Source organism: Melanotaenia boesemani, chromosome 14 (genome assembly GCF_017639745.1).
Source record: "Melanotaenia boesemani isolate fMelBoe1 chromosome 14, fMelBoe1.pri, whole genome shotgun sequence".
NCBI lineage: Eukaryota > Metazoa > Chordata > Actinopteri > Atheriniformes > Melanotaeniidae > Melanotaenia > Melanotaenia boesemani.
In genome coordinates this window covers 28721158-28739368 of record NC_055695.1, presented here as the reverse complement: position 1 = coordinate 28739368, position 18211 = coordinate 28721158, and the positions used below count along the sequence as shown (strand labels likewise).

Genomic DNA, 18211 nt, shown 5'->3' with positions numbered 1-18211 from the left:
GCAGCACCTCCATGTAGTCATTGTCTCCCTCAGTTTAAAGCAACACTACATGAATTTCCACCCTTACAACTCTGTGCTTCTGACTTGTTTTGGTAGCACGGTAACATTCATAATGCACATTTCTGGGGCTGTCATTGCCCTGTAGCATCCTGGGGCTGAGAAACCCCACTTCACAACTTTGTGTTCCAGCCCAGGGCATCGAGTGACAGCTGTGTTTTGCTTTACAGTACTGAACAATACACCAGCAACTCAGAGAGAGCTCAGAGAAGAGACAGGATGCAGGCAGAAAGCGCCAAAGTGAGAAAATCCTCCAAAGTTCTGTAGTGTTGCTTTAATTAGGCCTGAGCCCCGAAGGCGGTGCGAAGGCCTGTTGTAATTGCTCTGTTTTTTCCGTATTCTTCTTATTTTTCTCCTCAAAAGTAAATTGCATTTTAGGGGACCTGAACATGCGCGAAAACGCGCCTAATTTTGCGTACCCCCCTAAAGGAATGCGTAAATTTACGTATTTTGGGCTGCTCGAGACTGTTCGGGCAAAATTGAACGAGAGCGCCACCTATTTATGATGCCCCGCCACTGCATGTCATTAATCTTTATGAAATTTGCTACACGTGTTCTAAACCCTTGGGCGAACAAAAAATCCTCTTGGAGCAACAGCCAGAAACCAACAGGAAGTTGGCTATTTTGGGTCAAAGTCACCATTTTGGCGTTTTCTGACGTCGTTCAAAATCTATCTCCTCCTAGAGATTTCATCGTGCCGCTACCAAAATAGCACAGGATGTTCAGAAGGCATGTGTCTTTAAAAGTTATTGAAAGTTTTCTAATAGGAGAAAGGGCATAGAGGGGGCGAGGCCTCAAAGTTTGACGTCTCGCCGTGAAGAACGAAAGTGATATAACTTCCACATAAAACAATATATCTGAACCAAAATGGCCATGTATGATGCCAGTCCCATCCTGAACACATCTACATGTCAATATTTGGGTTATGAATTGGCCACGCCCCCTGGCGACAGGAAGTCATGGTTTTTACTCGGAGACCCACTTATCTCGCGTTTTGGACACAACCAGGTCCAAACTGGGTCAGACAGCAGAAAACAAGTTGGTGATGATATCTGGTGAAAACTGTTGGTCTACGCTGCAGGGCGAGACCGTGGCGCCATGGCGAACTTCGATAAGACGCCATGACATCATAAATCAATATAAATCCCTCAATTCTGATCCAATCCCCATCAGACTTGCAGAGATTAATCAGGGTCCCGCCCTGAACAGATCCATATGACCAATTCCAGACTAGCCCTTAGCCCCGCCCACTTCCAACAGGAAGTGCTTTTTTTCAGACGCCAGGGTCCATCTCCTCCGGAATGAAACTTACACACTTGAAAGTACTTCACAACAGGTCAAACCCTTTCATGATACCACAATAAAAATCTCAAGTTCCTTCGCCAAATGTAACCATGGCGAATAGTGGTCCGACGCCATCAACCAGGAAGTACTTCTAACTGACCCATTGCACTGCTGATCTCGACCAAACCTGGCAGGAAGGAACGCGGTCAGGCCGGGAACTCAGCCGCATTGACATATGCTGGAAAAATTGCAATATAGCTCTATAGCGCCCCCTACAAATATTTAATTGATCATAACTTCCCCCTACATTGACCGATATGGCTGAAATCCGGCATATTGATAGAACTTGGAAGGATGTACAAAAAAACCTCTTGGACCTATATGATAACTTCAACAGGAAATCGGCCATTTTGAAAAAAGTGTCATTTTTGGGGTCATTTTTGCATGTTTCTTTGCCTTGCATTTGAACGAACTCCTCCTACAGATTTTATCGTATTTACCTCAAACTAAGTCTGAACACTCCAGAGGCATGTGTGGTCAAAAGTTATTGAAATTTTCTAATAGGAGGTGGCGTTCAGCAGCGGCACCTCATCAAGTTTTGATGTTTCGCCATCAAGCATGGAATCCATTATTTCTGACATACAACACTCATTCTGTACCAAACTGCACGTTTCACTTCAGTTCCATGCCGACCACATCTACAAGTCCTGATGTTGTCATCTGGACATTGCACAACGCTGCATGGCGAGACTGTGGCGCCATGACAAGGCTGGATAAGGCGCCGTGACATCATTAATCTGTATAAATCCCTCAATTTTCATCCGATCAATATGGCACTTACAGTAATTAATCAGGGTCTGCTCCTGAACAGATACATGTAACTACTTCTGGTCTTGGCCTAAGCCACGCAACCTGGAAACAGGAAGTGCCTTTCTCAGACACCGGGGTCCCGCTCATCAGTGATTAACCTCACACACTCTACAGTGCTTGAGATCAGGTCAAACCCTTTCATGACACTACAAAAAAAAAAACTCAAGTTCCGTTGTCAAGCAAAACCATGGCGAATGGCGTCCACCGCCATGAAACAGGAAGTACTTGTAACTGACCCAATGTACTCCTGATCTCCACCAAACTCGGCAGGGAGGACAGTGGTCAGGCCTGGAACTGATTCAAATAGACATATGCTGGTTATATGGCTCTATAGCGCCCCCTATGGTTATATCATTCACCATGAAACAGGAAGTGGCTCTAGCTCTGCTGTCAGTTCACCAGTTGAGCTGATATTTTCCTGTTCTCATTAGAGTTCCAACCTGAACATGGTTCTACATGAAAACGACGTGGAATTTTCCTCTTGATAAAATCATGCTCTGGTTTGTGGGAATTCAACACAGTTTGTATGAAACAAGGTCATGAATGCTTCAGATGTCATCACTGGACAGGCTGAGGTACAAGTTGATCCTCTCATGACGAAAATCACCTCTTGATGGAGATAAACTCTGGAAGAATGGGTTTATGGCTGTGGGCAAGAGCGGCTGTGTTGCTGGAGGGAGGCTGTTGGTCGATGGGGCAGTGCAATAGGCCGAAGAGGCGCCGTAGGTGCGAGGGCCTCCAACGCTGCTTGCAGCTTTAATTTGGAATTGGAGTTGTAAAAAAATATTTTTCATCTAGAGCAATGCGCCACAAAAATGCTGTTATTCATTTTGTGGATCAGATTTAAATTAACTCAGTTTTCTGTACAGTTATGCAACAAAATCTGTGGAACTCACCTTGTCAAACAAACAAGAACTGGGTTTAATTCACATACAACATGCGTTCAGTGATGTGTCCACAGGTGCAGTCCAATAATCTCCATTTATTAAAAACGGAAATGCTTAGAAAATAACAGCAGTACAGTAAGGTGCAAATTATACTTGAGACATGTTGCATTTTCAACAAGTGGTTCGACATAGTTTGCCAGGATTGGTACAGAGCAATGTGAAGACTCCCAGTTCAGGATGCTCCTGTCAATAAGAATACTGAAAATGATCACAAAATTACAAATAACACAATGCGTGGGTTACCTGGGAATGCTATTAAAGACCAGATTTAGTCTTTATTTCAAGTTTTTCTTGCTCATTTCTTAGATGTGAATTCTGATTTAGTCAAGATGAGGAAAAACCCAGTTTAAATCTAAGAAATGTTAGTGGATTAGTGTTCTCTGGACTGAAATTTGACTCCAGCAGTCACACAGGAGGCTCTGACACTTTGAACCCCGCACGCCTAAACAAGTAGACTTCAAAGCAAAAGCATGAGTAAGCGAAATGAGGAAACGTTGGAGATTAAGATCATAGCAGTGGTGTACTGTGATATGTTGCCACTGCTGAAGCCAAAAGTCCCATTACAGGCATGAGGCCGAAGGCAACAGCGGCAAGCCAACTGGAGCTGCTCAGTTTCGACTAATACAACTAACAGACTGATCTGAAAACAGATACGACTTTCCTTTAAACAAGTTCATGTTTAATTCACTGCAAAGATGTGCTTTTAAGTGCAAAGCACCGCCCTCGTTACAACAATCTTATTCGTAAGAGGTTGACGACGCTCACATGAGAAAAACATTTTTATCGAGTTAACCAGAAACTCACTTACAAACATACTAAACTGAAAAACTAAAATAAAATAAGGGTGAGGTGTTCAGGCTTTAACTACAATCACTGAACCTCCTGGTATGATTCCAATTTGGTCCAGATGAGCCATGGATGATACTTTGAGAGCTACAACTGTATGAGATGAGGATAATTTACTATTGGATTTAAATGCTGACAATAAATAGTATCCCCAACACACAGTTAAAAGCTTACTTCTTACTGTAGAAACAAGGGATGCATCAAACCATGTTTGTTTCTCAGAATATTAATAACTTTCAGGATATGCTGTCAAAATGACACTGCAGAGGTCTGTGCTGACATAGAGCAGTTTACACTGTATATACACGTCATATATATATAAAGACCCTCAATTTCTATTTAAGGCTGCCTGCTGGAAAAGAAAAATTATCAAAAACAGTTGTTGCAGTAGGAAACCTGCTTCATGTGTCTCTACATCTGAGCGTGGCTGACTCATGCACACTTTCTGAAGAATGTTTGTAAAATCTGTTTAACTTGTCGAGAGAAATGCAATGCTGCTCACATCAAAACAAGTTAGTAAGAACTGAGATACTCAAGTCGAAGGAAAAGGTCAGTCATGTATGGGTAGAATAAAGTTTGCCACTGGTCAGCCAGTATGCTACGTTAAGGCCTGAAGGAAATCATCTAAACTGAACTGCGCTGTAATGACATCCCATCTTTTACTAGTGGTAAGGAAGAACACACTATAACCAATATTTCTTAAATTAGTGAAAAGGTAATGGTTGGATCACTGTGGAGCACCTCTGTATTTAGACACATGCAGCCTGTCCCACAGGTCTGCAGTCGGCCCCGTGCCCACATCCCAGAGCAGACACATGGAGGGGGCGTTAACAGTCAACACTGCACTGGGATCTGTCCAGGGAGGACACCCGAGGGAGAGCAGGAGAAGGAGACTATCAGTTTATGTTGTGGGTGACCATCACGATCTCCAGTGATGACTAAATCTCTGCTTACGAGCTCTCCAGAGCATCAAGAACTTTCATTATCTGCTGCTTGATGACTTTTGTGGCATCACCGGCGTTGGGTATTAAATATCTGAGAGAAGGAAAAGAACACATCAGTTCTGATTAGTCACTGAAAAAATGACAAATACTTAATCTCTTGATTGTCTATTTATTTCATGTGAATGAATTAAAAATGCACTGCCAATAAAAAAAAAAAAGTACACCTGGATTTAACAAAGCAACTAGAGCCTCCCATTTGATTATTGCATAGATAATAATGTTTTAGCTGTAAAGTTATTAACTCCAACTAATGCAGTGAGTAGATTCTCATTTCTTAAACAAACATGTGGAAAGGCCTTTTCCATGACCTGTGGTCGTGGAAAAGGTGTTAGTCTGTTTAAGAAGGGTCAGATTACTGGCCACATTAAGCAAAACAAGAAAATAAAAAATCTATAATGCTGCAATTTTGCTCTGGTATTAAAAAATATTTAATTTCAAAGAAAACATCTAAAGAGATGTTGAAATACTAAAACTGGGTTATGAAATGTCCAACACATTATTAAAAACTGAAAGGATAGTGGGGAAACATTGTTTTTCAGGAAGAAATTTGGTCAGAAAAAAACCTTTAAATGAAAGCAATCAGTGAAATCATGCTAGAAGAAAACTACAGAAAGACTCACAGCTGTGTTTAACATTTCCACACAAACAGTATGAAGGGAACTCAAGGGATTGGGACTACACAGCTGTGTAGCTTTAAAAAACAACTATCAGTAAAGATAATCATAAAAAAATAAGGCTTCAGTTTCTGGGAGCATAAAGATTGGACTCCAGAGCAATGGAAGGTCATGTGATCTGATGAGTCCAGATTTACCCTGATCCAGAAAGATGGGAGCATCAGGGTAAGAAGACAATCAGATGAAGTGATTCCTAGCATCTGCTGTACAAGCCTGTTGATCAGGTCTAGGTTCATCAACATTATATGTGGATATGCCCTGTTATATGTTATATTCCAAGATGGCAATGTCAGGATTCACCAGGCCCAGATTGTGAAAGAGTGGTTCAGGGTGAAAGAGACAGCCTTTTAACATGGATTGGCCACCACAGAGTCCAGACCTGAACCCTATTGAGAATCTTTGTGATGTGCTGGAGAAGGCAGAACAGTGGTCTGAGTCTCCATCATCAATACAAGATCTTGGTGAAAACTAATGCAACACTGGATGGAAATGAATGTGACATTGCAGAAACTTACTGAAATGGTGCCACAGTGAACGCTCATGTAATCTAAGCTAAGGGTGGTCCAACTAAATATTAGTTTGTGACTTGTTCTTTTGGACAGGCAGTGTATATGAGGTCCATTTTCATTATACAACTGTAACTTGATGGTTTTCAGATAAACCAAAAACTGGATTACATTACGAAATAAAATGGAAAATAAATAAATAAAACAAGACTTAATCACTGCTTTAAAATCAAAACGTATGAGTAGATGAGCACCTCTCAACAGCGGATATCTCGACTCCAGCGGAGTTGTTAGTCCCAAACTTGAATGTGATAAGTTCCGGGTGCTTCTTTTTGGATGTGATCTTCACCACAGAGTTCAGTGCTTGTCTGGACTGGATGTATGCAAAGCCTTTCCTCGAGGCAATCTCCCTCAGGCAGTACATGTGAGTCGCTGTGATCAACAAATGACTGCAAACAAGAATACCAGAGTCAGAAGATTAGAGTTCCTTCATTTAATGCAACTTTCTCCTTTTTATGATTTAATCTGTACTCTTACACCCATGGCCAGAAGTGGAGATGTGTGTTAGTGTGTCTTTCCCAAATTCATTCAAACAGTAAGTTGTCCAGCTCACCTGGGGAACATGTGACCAGTTTCTTTCACTTCATTACATGGAATGTGATGTTTTACATCTGGTTTGTTTATCCAGGTCTGAATGTTGACGATTTCCTTCCTGTCATCATCTGACATGGATGAGCTGTCAATCTCATCTGCGGGGAGCATCAGACACTGTTTATTTATTGTTTGGTTTTTTTTTTTAAGATATAAAAGTACACATTTTCAATCTGTAGTTTAATTTGAACAAGCTTTACCCGTGTCATACTCTTCTTCGTCTGCAATACTGAAGACGGGCTTCACGCCCCGGTAAGGTTTGCCCACGCGATCACTGCTGCTCACGTGTCTGTTTACAGAAAGAAACTAAACTGATTAGATTGTCATATCAGTACTGAATGAAGGCTGTGGAGATATGCGACTACCTATGCTGAAATCATCTAATAAAACAAACACATAGCAGATAGTTTGCACATGTAAAGCGATGGCATGAGACTGCAGCGAAAATCATGAGTCCACTGCTGCAACAGGTTATTAAATAAGCCGCTTCTAGTTGGTATCAGGAGCTACAGATTAGTACTTTTATGATATTTAGGGCTATTTAGATGCATTTCTAGTATTTTGCATAGCTCTGGCTGTCATGGGAGAAAACGCAAATGAAATGGAAAGACGGACTCCTCGGTGCATCTCTAAAGCAAACAAGTAAAACTGATATTCGTCCAAAAACACCTAAAGACAGGAAGAAACGTCAGGCTCGGTGAGCTGAGGATGTAAAAATTTGCCGCAGATCCAGATGTTGTTAATGAAAGCATGAAAAAATAGTGACCTTAAGGGAAAAACAGCCCATACTGAATGGGAATGTGTGGTTATGTTAGATGAGCGGAGTTGGCAGAGATGCTGGCTCTAAACATGCGTTAACATGGCAAAGTGTTACAATCCCAGTGACTGTCGGGGGCCTGAAGCCAGTGGGCATGCTCGTGACAAACAGCTCGATGTCCAGGAGCTCTTACCGGTCAGGAATCACCTTCTCTGGCCAGGGAAGATTGAAAGACATTCTAGTGTGGAATAAGGGACAAGGGACTTTAATTTGAGTTGTACTACAACAAAACTTCAAAACTCAGTGTTGGTTGAATTTATCAAAATGACAATAGTTTTCTTCTTTGATTGCTCAGTTGTCGAGTGTATAAACAAGGTTTATTCAGGTTTAAAGATGAGATCAACCCCAATGAAAAAGAAGTAGCAACTCCAACTGTGGCCTTACAAATTTAACTTCAAATGTACTCTCTGAAAATTAAAGAGTGAGTGCGCTGTAGTTTAGATTCTCATAATGAAAGTGCAAGTTGGAAGTTGGAGGAGGAAGTGTGTCCCCACCTTTCTACAGGGGTGGAGGTGTTCTCGATGAAGCTGATCATCTTCTCCTTTACATTAACCGACTTGGATTTGAGAGCAAAGGTCATTTTGTTAACCAAGGACTTAACTCCTTTGCCGTCTCCAGGGCTGCTCAGAGACTCTCCCTGTGTTGTCAGGAAAAAAAAAGGTGAAAGAATAATCAGACGAAAGTGAAGAAGTGATTATACAAATCTTCAGCAGAGGGTGAACAATGTCTGCAGTGCTATTCATGAGAAACCTTTCTACATTTCTGACCACTTACATCAGCAGAGCTGAGGCTGCTGTGAGATCCAGATGTGCTGACAATCCAGTTGACGTACGAAGAGTCGAGACCTTCAACATTCATGTCTACTAGATGTTTCTGTAAAGCTGAATGTACACAAATATTTGCATTTTCATTTCTCAACAGTGCTCATAAATGCACAGTTCAGAGTAAATGTGCACATTTTTTAGTCATAATAAAATATTATTAAACATTAACTCAGTACTTTTTGTCCCACGTGCATCTGTTTTTAGAGAACAGCTGCAAACGAAAACAGTGTTTCTTTGAACAACAGGAGCAAAACATGCGATGAACTAATAGCATGGGAGCTGCACCAAGAGCCACTGCACTGCAGAGTAACCGTTTTCCTTCTGTATTTAACTCCCTCACCAATAAATCTGTTAGAAAAATGTGACAAAAAATAGCAAAACAAAAAGTTGAACCTTTTCTTAGAGCAGCAGGAGATTTTTCATATATTTTAAAGCCAGCTATGGGAGTGTGTGATTCATTTTGTGCATCCAGTTCAACAAAGTTTAAAACACCCATGTAAACAAAATGAGGATAACGTGTGCACATATCTAATTTATTTCTTCTTTTTAATTTAGTTTTGATTAATAACAAAACCAACAGTAAGAACAAGGGGAAAACACTACTTTACATAAAGATGTAGTTTAAATTTCTCCATCATATTCCCTCCATCTTGGAGCTGTTGATGTGTGAAAACCATGTTCACACAACTCAATTTTAAATCCGTTTTCCCATTTCACTTTTGTTACCTCCATCAAGGCGGAGGTCATGTATTCTGTGGCGCTGCTTTGTCCATCTGTCTGTTAGTAACATAACTCAAAAAGTTAGGATTAAATTTTCAGGGAATCTCAGAAATGGAATACAGATCAAGTGATTAGATTTTGTGGGTGATCTGGATCACAAAGGGATCCAGGAATTTTTTTAAGGACTCCTTTCTATGGGGAGATAGGAATAATTTATCCATTAGAGCTTCTAACTAAAAAATCATGCCCACAATCACTGGCAAAAAAATGGCAATGGCTTGGTGGAGGTTTGCACTCTCTGAGTGCTTTTAGTTTACTTTATATTTCTTCCTTGTAGCTTCAATAAACTCTCACACAGCTTTGTCAGCACCTCAACCACATCATTCCTTCCCAATGAGATTTCCTTCTTAATTTCGGCAGTGTAAAAGTTTCTTACTCTAGGCATCTATATAAATCTCCATTTTCCTATTTCAACTTATTTTTAAGTTGACTGAATAATTTAAAATATTGCTTATCTATAAGCATAGATGTAGCTGTTATTCCCTTATCTCTTAAAAGTGTATTAGGGAGGCCAGATCAAAGGATTATTGTCTTCTGTCAACTTTTACCAGAGCACTTCGGACTCAGTCTGGACGTTTACTTGTGGCTCCCAGAGTTCCCAGAGTAAGAGTACAATGGGAGGAAGGCCTTAGGCTACCAGGCCCCTCTCTTATGGAACCAGCTCCCAGTTTGGGTTTGGGAGGCAGACACCCTCTTTATTTTGAAGTTGGGCTTAAAACAATCCTTTTCAAACAAATCTTACAGTTAGGGATGGTCTAGCCATCCCTTAGTTATGCTGTTATATGCTTAGACTGCTGAGGGACGTTCCATGATGCACTGAGCACTTCCTCATCTTCCATGTAGAAACATATGACAGTATTGGCATCATTAACGTTTTTCTCCTCTCTCAGCAGGTCTTCCTGGCTAATAGTTGCAGTGTCTGTTGGTCTCTCTTTCCTGTCCTCTCCACCCCAACTGGTCAGGGTAGATGGCCGCCCTCCCTGAGCCAGGTTCTGCTGGAGGTTTTTCCTTCTCGTTAAAAGGAAATTTTTCCTTTCCACTGTCTCTTGCATGCTCAGGATGGGGGTTTGAATCGAAGTCAAGATTCAGTGCAATCAGTTGGTTTTCCTTAACTAGGCTATTATTTATTATTATTATTTATGAATTGGCTTGAAGTGATTTGTCTGTAAAGTGCCCTGAGATGACATTGTTGTGAAGTGGTGCTATACAAATAAAGCTGGTTTGAATTATATTTTTCAGCCATATCATACTAGATTTCAAGTGCTTCTATACATGTCAGTATTTTTACAAACTTACCCATGAAGCCTCCTTTAGCGATGCTCACATATTCTTTGTTTTTCTGTAAGAGAGAGAACATTAATTAGCAAAAGTGCTAACAAAGTTCCCACAATGGAAACAAATGATGCAATTTCTCATTTCTTTGTCAAGCAGTCAGGTAATAAACAGCTGTTATCAAGTAAAACCTATAAATACTTGCCTGCTATAGCTTCCTTTTTTAAAAAATGAGGATTAGCTTTTTTGTATAGTTGACTGTTGACATCCTCACCTGTAGAAAATGTGCCAGCACCATGTTCATGTACATGTCCTCCTCTTCTCTGCCACTGCCCATGAAGCAGAGGTGCTCTCCGCTGGCGATGGAGCCCGACTCTAAAGACTGCTTCTGTGCTTCCAAGAGGGACTTCACAGAGAGAGCAAACTCAGAGGGGTTCTGCAGCATCTGTGGGAATAAAGAATGCGAAATCCTTTACTTATACATTCTGCATGCACACTTTTAATCATTTTTAATACTGACGTTATCGCTCACCAGGTCAGAGTCCAGGTGGAAGGCTGTGGACAGGTGCCCAGCATTGTACTGCTCTGCAGGCCGACAATCCACCACAAAGAAACGAACCCCATCCTATAAAAGAAAATCCAACTTCATCACATTATACGTTATCATTTGGGTTATTTAGCAAAGGTTAATGATTTTCTGGCTGGAGCTGATTAATAATTAATGTGTCACTAACCTGCTGCAGCTGGTTGGCCTGCAGGATTTCAGGGACAGACACAGGGAGGCACAAAGCCTGACTCAGGTCAGTGTCCTCTTCTTTAAGGGCCACCAGACTGCTACCAAACAGATTCTGATTCATCTATCAGGGAAACAAAGATAAAACACACAATAAGCCTTGTTCTGACAGCTTTCTCACAGAAGGCTTGTTTGTGCTACAAACTACCAGCGAGTGTCAAACACAACGCTATACATAAAGATTTACCTTTCTGAGCGACAGAGGGGTTTTGCTCTGATAATGCTGAGCTAGTGAAAACAAATCTTCTATGTCCTCTGCTTCTAGAAGAGAAGGGGATGTCTCCAGCATTTCTGTGAAAGAAAAACTTGCTTAAGCCCAGTTATTAAGTTGTTCAACAAATACACAAACAGGATGTTAGGAACCCAAACTCACTGATGATGTCCTCTTTGCTCTCTTCCTGTGCAAGGATGGTCTCTCTGAGGGTGAAACAAACTTGCATTTAGCACAGAATTAAAGGTCCCATATTATGCAAAATTCACTTTTGGAACAGTCATACTGGTCCCCCCGCATGTGTAGGAGACCCGTAAGTGTGAAACTCTTTCAGGCGCTCTCTCTCCCCCCTGCTCCACCTCTAGGGAAGTAAGCGCTGAAATGAGCTTGTTTGAAAGCGTGTACGTTATGACGTCATAAGGGACAATAACCACTCCCCACAGAGCGATGGACCCGCCTACCGGCTCTCAAAGCCCGCCCTCTAAAAATCACCTAGCGCCCAGTGTTTTTCCCTCTTCGGCAACCCTCGTTAGCGGACATGGCTAAGCGACAGAAGCACTGTTCTGTTTGTGGCTGCATAAATGAACACGAAAACGTTTTTTTACTTCCATCCACTGAACCCACGAGGACTGAGTGGATTAATTTTATTTTTGGAGGAAATGTACCCGGAAAACTTCCAAAGGTTTTGCATGTCTGTGGCCAGCATTTCAAAGAGGACTGTTTCCACAACATGGGTGCATGGAAAGCAGGCTTCGCCAACCGTTTGAAGCTGAAGCCAGGTTCAATACCAACTGTCCGTGACACAGCTGGAGAGGTAAGAGCTGGCAGTTATTTTATCGTTTCGGCCTTATTAGTCTGATAGCTTGAAAATATTGTAACGGCTTCTCGACTGTAAGGATGACTCGATCAGTTGCTTTTAAACCTGCTCTTTTTAATCAGCTCCACATAGGTCGCTGTTGGCCGCGACCACGCCGTACAACTTTGCCCGGAACTCTCTCTCTTCTTCTACGCTCTTCCCTCTTCTTCTACGGTCTCTCATCATTAACACTGCAGCATAACAGATGAACATGCAACTTAAGTAACACAGAATCAATGCTAACCACAACACATTACAATATATTAGCACTGTTGTAAATGTAGCCAAGTCACTGTTTCTACTGTTTGTATCCGGTGCCATTGTGCATCAGATTGATGAGCGTAGCTAGCTGTGTTCTCCGTGCGTCACAGTTTGGGTCGGGATATTACTATTGGCGTTTGTTTATCCTTCACTACGCTGTAATCAGCGTCTAGTAACCGCTAAGGCCTAACCTGTCAATCACCTCATGACGGGCGATGCGATGGGCGGAGCCAACAGCTGAGCTGCTCCACCAGGGTTCCGCCCACCATAAACGGCACATTTCTGAAGCTGCTAAAAAGAGGGAGGTGAAGAGAAGCCGCTGCACTCAAACTGAGGGTTGATTTGTCCATACCATGGCGGAAATATTTCATTTAGATATTAATGAATGGTCTCAGATTGGGAATAAAGTGTATAATATGGGACCTTTAAGGTAAAAGGTTACTGTTTACCTCCCACTAACAGTTACATACTTGGCATTGACGAGGATGACAAGCATGAGAAAGAAGATGAGGAAAGGGTCAGCCTGTTGGAGGTAAGAATCCCACAGGGCCTGGGTAACTTCAGGAAGGCAGTGGCTGGAAAACACACTGCCCAGCTATGGAAAAAAAACAAAAACAAAAACAAACAAAATCAGCTGATATTCTACCACATATGCATTAAGAGTAACAACATGTTAGATGTTAACAAGCAGACCAACCCAGTTGATGGCATAGGAGTCAGGTGTGATCTTTTTGGTGTCCAAGAATGAGCAGAGTTCTGGCTCATGATACTGCAGCAGTAGTCTGTAAAGGTGGAAGGGTCGACCGTTCGGCACACAGTCCCTGAAATGGAGACGTTACAGATGTTAAAGATAAAGTTCTCTGTGCGAGTGGGGATGAAAAGGACCGCAGTGTTGAGGTGATTCACCTGGGGATGTACTTGTTCATGACTGCGTAGAAGCAATTGTAAAGGTCGCTGCGAGACAGCTGAAGCCCCAGCAGCGGTTTGAGGATGTGCGGCCAACTGAGCTCCGGGGTGAAGGTAATGTTGCGAGACTTGCAGTAGAAAGTGATGACGGACTCGACATCCGATACCATCTCTCTCCCCTCTTCCTCTGAAACTCCCAGTTGGTCTAAACATGGAAAACAATGAAGGAGGTGTTTATAATCATCTCTTACACGTGTGTCCATCTGCACATGCTTGTCTCTGACTTTTGTTCTAATGTTCTTTTTGAAGTATTACTAAAAAGTAGAAGAAAAAAAAAAATCAGAGGATGATGTGGATGTCTTCTTTTCAGTATTGGAAGACATGCTCCATTTTTGCCTCATTAAATCTGTTTGATGTCAAGAATGGAAATTAATCAAAGTCAGACCTTTAGATTTTTGGTTTTATGATCAGAGTCTGACATCAGGTAAACATTCCCTTAAATCATGTTGCTACAAGTATTTATTTATAAATAAATAAATTCACGTAAAGCAAAACACTACAGTTTTTCATCACCAATCGAGATTCATTAAAATATATCTAACCAGTATATTATAATAATAATAATAATAATAATAACAAGAAGAAGAAGAAGAAGAAGAAGCTGGTATCAGTTCTAATAGCTGGTTTATTATAACTACTTTGGAATAGATTTACTTCCTGTATCTGTCTTAAATATTGGCCCTCAAATCATTAAATTCATTCCCTTCGTGTGAGTATGTATGTCAACAAATCCAGCAGGCAGGATTGAATCAAGAGAGGCTGACATATTTACTCACTGATCAGCTGTTGGCTGCGGTTATGAATGAGCGTCTGTTCTGGTAGGTCGAGGACACCATCCCAGGGAGACAGGCTGTCTCCTTTTCCAGAGACATTTAAAGCGATCTGCAAACACAACATAAAAGGTACACTTGACAAACATGCAGTACAGACTGTGACTTAATGACTTAATGTTTAAGGACAACTGGTTTTATTTGTTTACTAGTTAAGAAAGAGCTGGCAAATTACACTGATCATCTTACATGCTAAAATACCAGTTTACCATATAAATTCCTTATATAAGTCATGTACATTTTCTGTCTAATAAAATGTCTTTGAATAAACATTGAATGGCAGAATCCAGTTTCTATGAACTCTAATAATAGGAATGGGATTTTAGAAAGAACTGATACCTGAACTGAAGGTGTATCAGGAGGTGAAAGTTGTGGCATCATCTGAGCATGAAAGCTGGTTTTTCCAGTATGCTGACTTCTATCTTTACAACACTTACCAGTCACAAGCAGACGACTCTGAGTGCGTCAATTTATACCCGATTTAACATTGCATCTCAAGATGTATTTCAAGGAATCACTTATGATGTAATGTAAATAAACAGGTAGCCACTAACTCGATTTCAGCAGAACATCAGTAGTAGTTTAGTAATGTTTCAGCAAAATAAAAAAATATTCAGTGAACTGAACAATCTTATTAATGTGCTAGATTATTGCCTTTACTTAGACAAACATATCAATAGTCTCTGTTACGTAATAGATGCATTATGTAACAGAAATAAAAATAAGGGGAGGTATTTGTGATGTTTCAGGGCTTAGTGACAGTGTGAAAGGCTGAAAATGGCTCAACATATGCTCACATTAGAAAGCAGATTCACTGAGCTGTGTGTGTCTGGAAATACACAATATCTATCCTTCTGCTTTCTTTTGTTCCCTCCTTTTCAGTGTTTTTATATCTATTTAATATGTTTAATGATATGTTTAATAAATTTGGTTATGTTACATTAAATTATTGGTTTTCTTGGAGCAGAAATTCGGCCACTAAGTTCTAAACAATCATGGTACATAAAGCTGCAGGGCTGTCACATAGATCCACGGTCTATGCAGAGATGAAAGGAGACACATTATATTTCTCTTTTTTTCCCACAGGTTGACACAGTTTCCTGTGATAGTCATGTCTGTTGGATTGTTTGGTCAAAAGACAACAGAGTGACATGACAACTCTTCCTTTTAAAACTATGACTTTCACAGCTCTTTTCATAGTATCTTGTTTTAAGGTTTGGAGGGATCCACTCAACTCCACTCCCCTGCTCTATATCCATTATCATGTGTTTAAACTGAGATTTGTCCTATTGTTTCAAGCTACCATGAGGATAAATTTGGAAACAGCTCAATAACAGGACGCTTGTGTCTAATTTTCTGTATGTTATTTAATAAGGTAATGTTGATATGATGCAAAAGAAGGAACTTAAAAAAGCTTAAGTAAAGTGACCGGTCAGTTTATAATATGTACAAGATAGATGAGTGAAAATCTTGTTGGCACCCTCTGCATCACAAGGAAGCAGTATGGCTTTTCAAAAGATAAACTAAAATATTCTGAAGCATAATAAAACCCTTTCTGCCTTCGTGCTAATAATTCTCCTTTCTTACCTAAATACATGCTCCCTTACCTTCCACATCTTGGATCTATGTTGAGTCGAGTGCTCCTGGACCTGAATGATGCTTCTCTCCATCTCCATGTCTGAACCACCAGAGTCCAGAGCCTCTGCTAGATCCTGGTCCCTGTGGAGGGACACGAGCCAGAACACAATTATAACATTATAACAGTAAGACATATCATAAATGAAGTTCTTGGTTAACAAATAACAGTAAGATATTATTAGGAGTTTGTTTGCTTATTATTTTTTTTTCAAAATAAACCAGTATTCATTGGTTGACCTTATAATTCCTTTGATTATCAAATCAAATAAAAAAAAAACTAGAGGCACTCAGGGAGCGCAGACCTCCTCCAAGCCATTGTATTTTTTTTTTTTTTTTTTTTTTTTTTTTTTTTTTTCAATGATTGTGGACATTATTTTTTTAATTAGAAGCTCCAATGGCAAAATTATCCCTATAGTAAGGAATCCTTTTAAAATTTCCAGGATCCAGGCGGTTATCACCCCCACAAAATGTTATCACTTGTTCCTTAATCCATTTCTGAGGTTTCATCTAAATCCGTCCAGAACCTTTTGAGTTATGTTGCTAAACCAACGCAGCATACATGCATGACCTCGGCCTTGGTGGGGTAATAATAATCTTAGATGAACTGGTGAAACATTGTGGAAGTAAATCAACTGTAAAATAAATTCAATCAAATTTGTAATCTGTAGTTGAACTTAAACTCGGCATTTAATTTCAATTATGCAGACAATAATAGTAGTAATTATAAAAATCATTAGCTATAACTAAGTGTTAAGAAGCTTCACAGATTTAAGGGATTTAAGAAATCCTCTCATTTGCAGAAATGACTAATACTGACATGTAGCTAGCTATTAGAAAACAAGTGCTCCATTTAAACTTTCCAGTGAGAAAGAAAGTATAACATATACTTTTGCGAGACAGATACTTCTCAAAATCTCTCTAGTGTCTGTTATCGATCTTACTTCCTTGGCAGTTAATCTATCTGATCAGAAGCAACTTAGCTAATTATTATTAGCTGGCTAGCTATCGTCGCCGAACTGATTTCAGACTAATATCCACCGTCAGCAGAGTACCCCAACAAGAGAAAACATTTTTTAGTTGATTTACATGGAAATCGTGGAAATTAAGCGAACACGGAATGACGCCTCTAAATTTGTTACTCTGAAAACAAATAGTCCTACCAGCTGCCCTGAAGAGCTTCCTCCCCGGAATCCGCCATTGTTGTGTTGACGGAGACACGTCAAGTGCCGTCAAGACGTCCGATATGTCGTGCAACGCTGTCGCTAATCAGCTGCTGAGATTGTTTACTGAGAGAAATAAATTACCTTCGTAGCTAACAGAAAAATACTTTGTTTTTATTTCTGACACAATCTATGATTATTTAAAAAAATAATGCTAAAAGAAGCCGATTAATAATTCATATTAAAACAATTGTGTGTATGCATAATCAGGCTTTGGACAACGCCAAGTAGTAATGCCTTTCTATATTTAACTACAAAACGACAAAAGAATGCTTCAAACAGACTTGATCATACTTAGTTTTTGTAATATAAAACATAACACAGAGATATTCCGTGAAGATTACAGACCCTCTTCTTTTCAAAGCTGTAACTCTCCATTCTAGTCTGATTCTTGGTGCATGAGCACTTAATTGGATTTAAATCGGGTGAGGAAGGAGGCCAGCTCAGCAAAGTTGTCTTTGAGGCCTTTGGTTGGTGTCCAAGCAGTGTCGTTCTTGGAAGTATGGGATGGAATACTAGCCCAATGCAATCTCATTTAGTCAGTCCATAAAAAAAGAAAAAAGAAAGAAAGTCCAGATTTTTTTGTGACACATTTTAAAATTTGTGAATTCAGTGGTAGAGTTGCAGCCTGCTTAACACCAGTGGTGCGATGATGTGATGGATGCAGCTCTGGAATATTCCAGTAATGGAGGTTAAAGGATTACTGGTATGTAAGTAGTTTCATGTCCATTTTTTTCTTAAGTCTTTGGAGGTTACTTGAACTTTTACATTTCTCTTTTAATTCTTGGTCTTTTGTCTAATGTCCACATCCACATAATTGTACATATTTATATTTTGCATAAGGCATTTTAGGTGATTTCCAATTGATCTGGTGTAACCTTAAGTACTGAAGTTTGCACCCTTC

General features: G+C 40.2%; 1 protein-coding gene across 2 annotated transcripts; it reads right to left on the bottom strand.

The window, feature by feature from the left end:
* Positions 1 to 3173: 3173 nt before the first annotated feature.
* tbc1d23 (TBC1 domain family, member 23) lies at positions 3174 to 17353 on the bottom strand. 2 transcript variants are annotated; one of them, XM_042006419.1, is made up of 19 exons: positions 17248 to 17353; positions 16057 to 16168; positions 14396 to 14501; positions 13560 to 13764; positions 13351 to 13474; positions 13124 to 13248; positions 11699 to 11742; positions 11513 to 11616; positions 11267 to 11389; positions 11065 to 11157; positions 10807 to 10977; positions 10557 to 10599; positions 8431 to 8537; positions 8151 to 8293; positions 7790 to 7834; positions 7040 to 7128; positions 6802 to 6937; positions 6443 to 6637; positions 3174 to 5039 (listed from the first exon to the last, which is right to left on the bottom strand). In XM_042006419.1, exons 1-19 carry the CDS (start codon positions 17283 to 17285, stop codon positions 4955 to 4957), a joined length of 2088 nt encoding a protein of 695 aa, XP_041862353.1. In that variant the 5' UTR covers positions 17286 to 17353; the 3' UTR covers positions 3174 to 4954. The 2 variants fall into 2 exon arrangements, with proteins under 2 accessions (XP_041862353.1, XP_041862354.1); XM_042006420.1 differs by lacking the exon at positions 7790 to 7834.
* Between the last annotated feature and the right edge of the window lie 858 nt (positions 17354 to 18211).

Coding starts and splice junctions, on each gene's coding strand:
- tbc1d23 (XM_042006419.1), bottom strand. CDS start 17,285: ATGGCGGATTCCGGGGAGGAAGCTCTTCAGGGCAGCTG. Junction 8,294..8,430: donor GCAGCCTCAGCTCTGCTGAT/GTAAGTGGTCAG, acceptor CTGACAACACAG/GGAGAGTCTCTGAGCAGCCC. Junction 5,040..6,442: donor GAGATATCCGCTGTTGAGAG/GTGCTCATCTAC, acceptor TCCTTCTCTCAG/ATATTTAATACCCAACGCCG.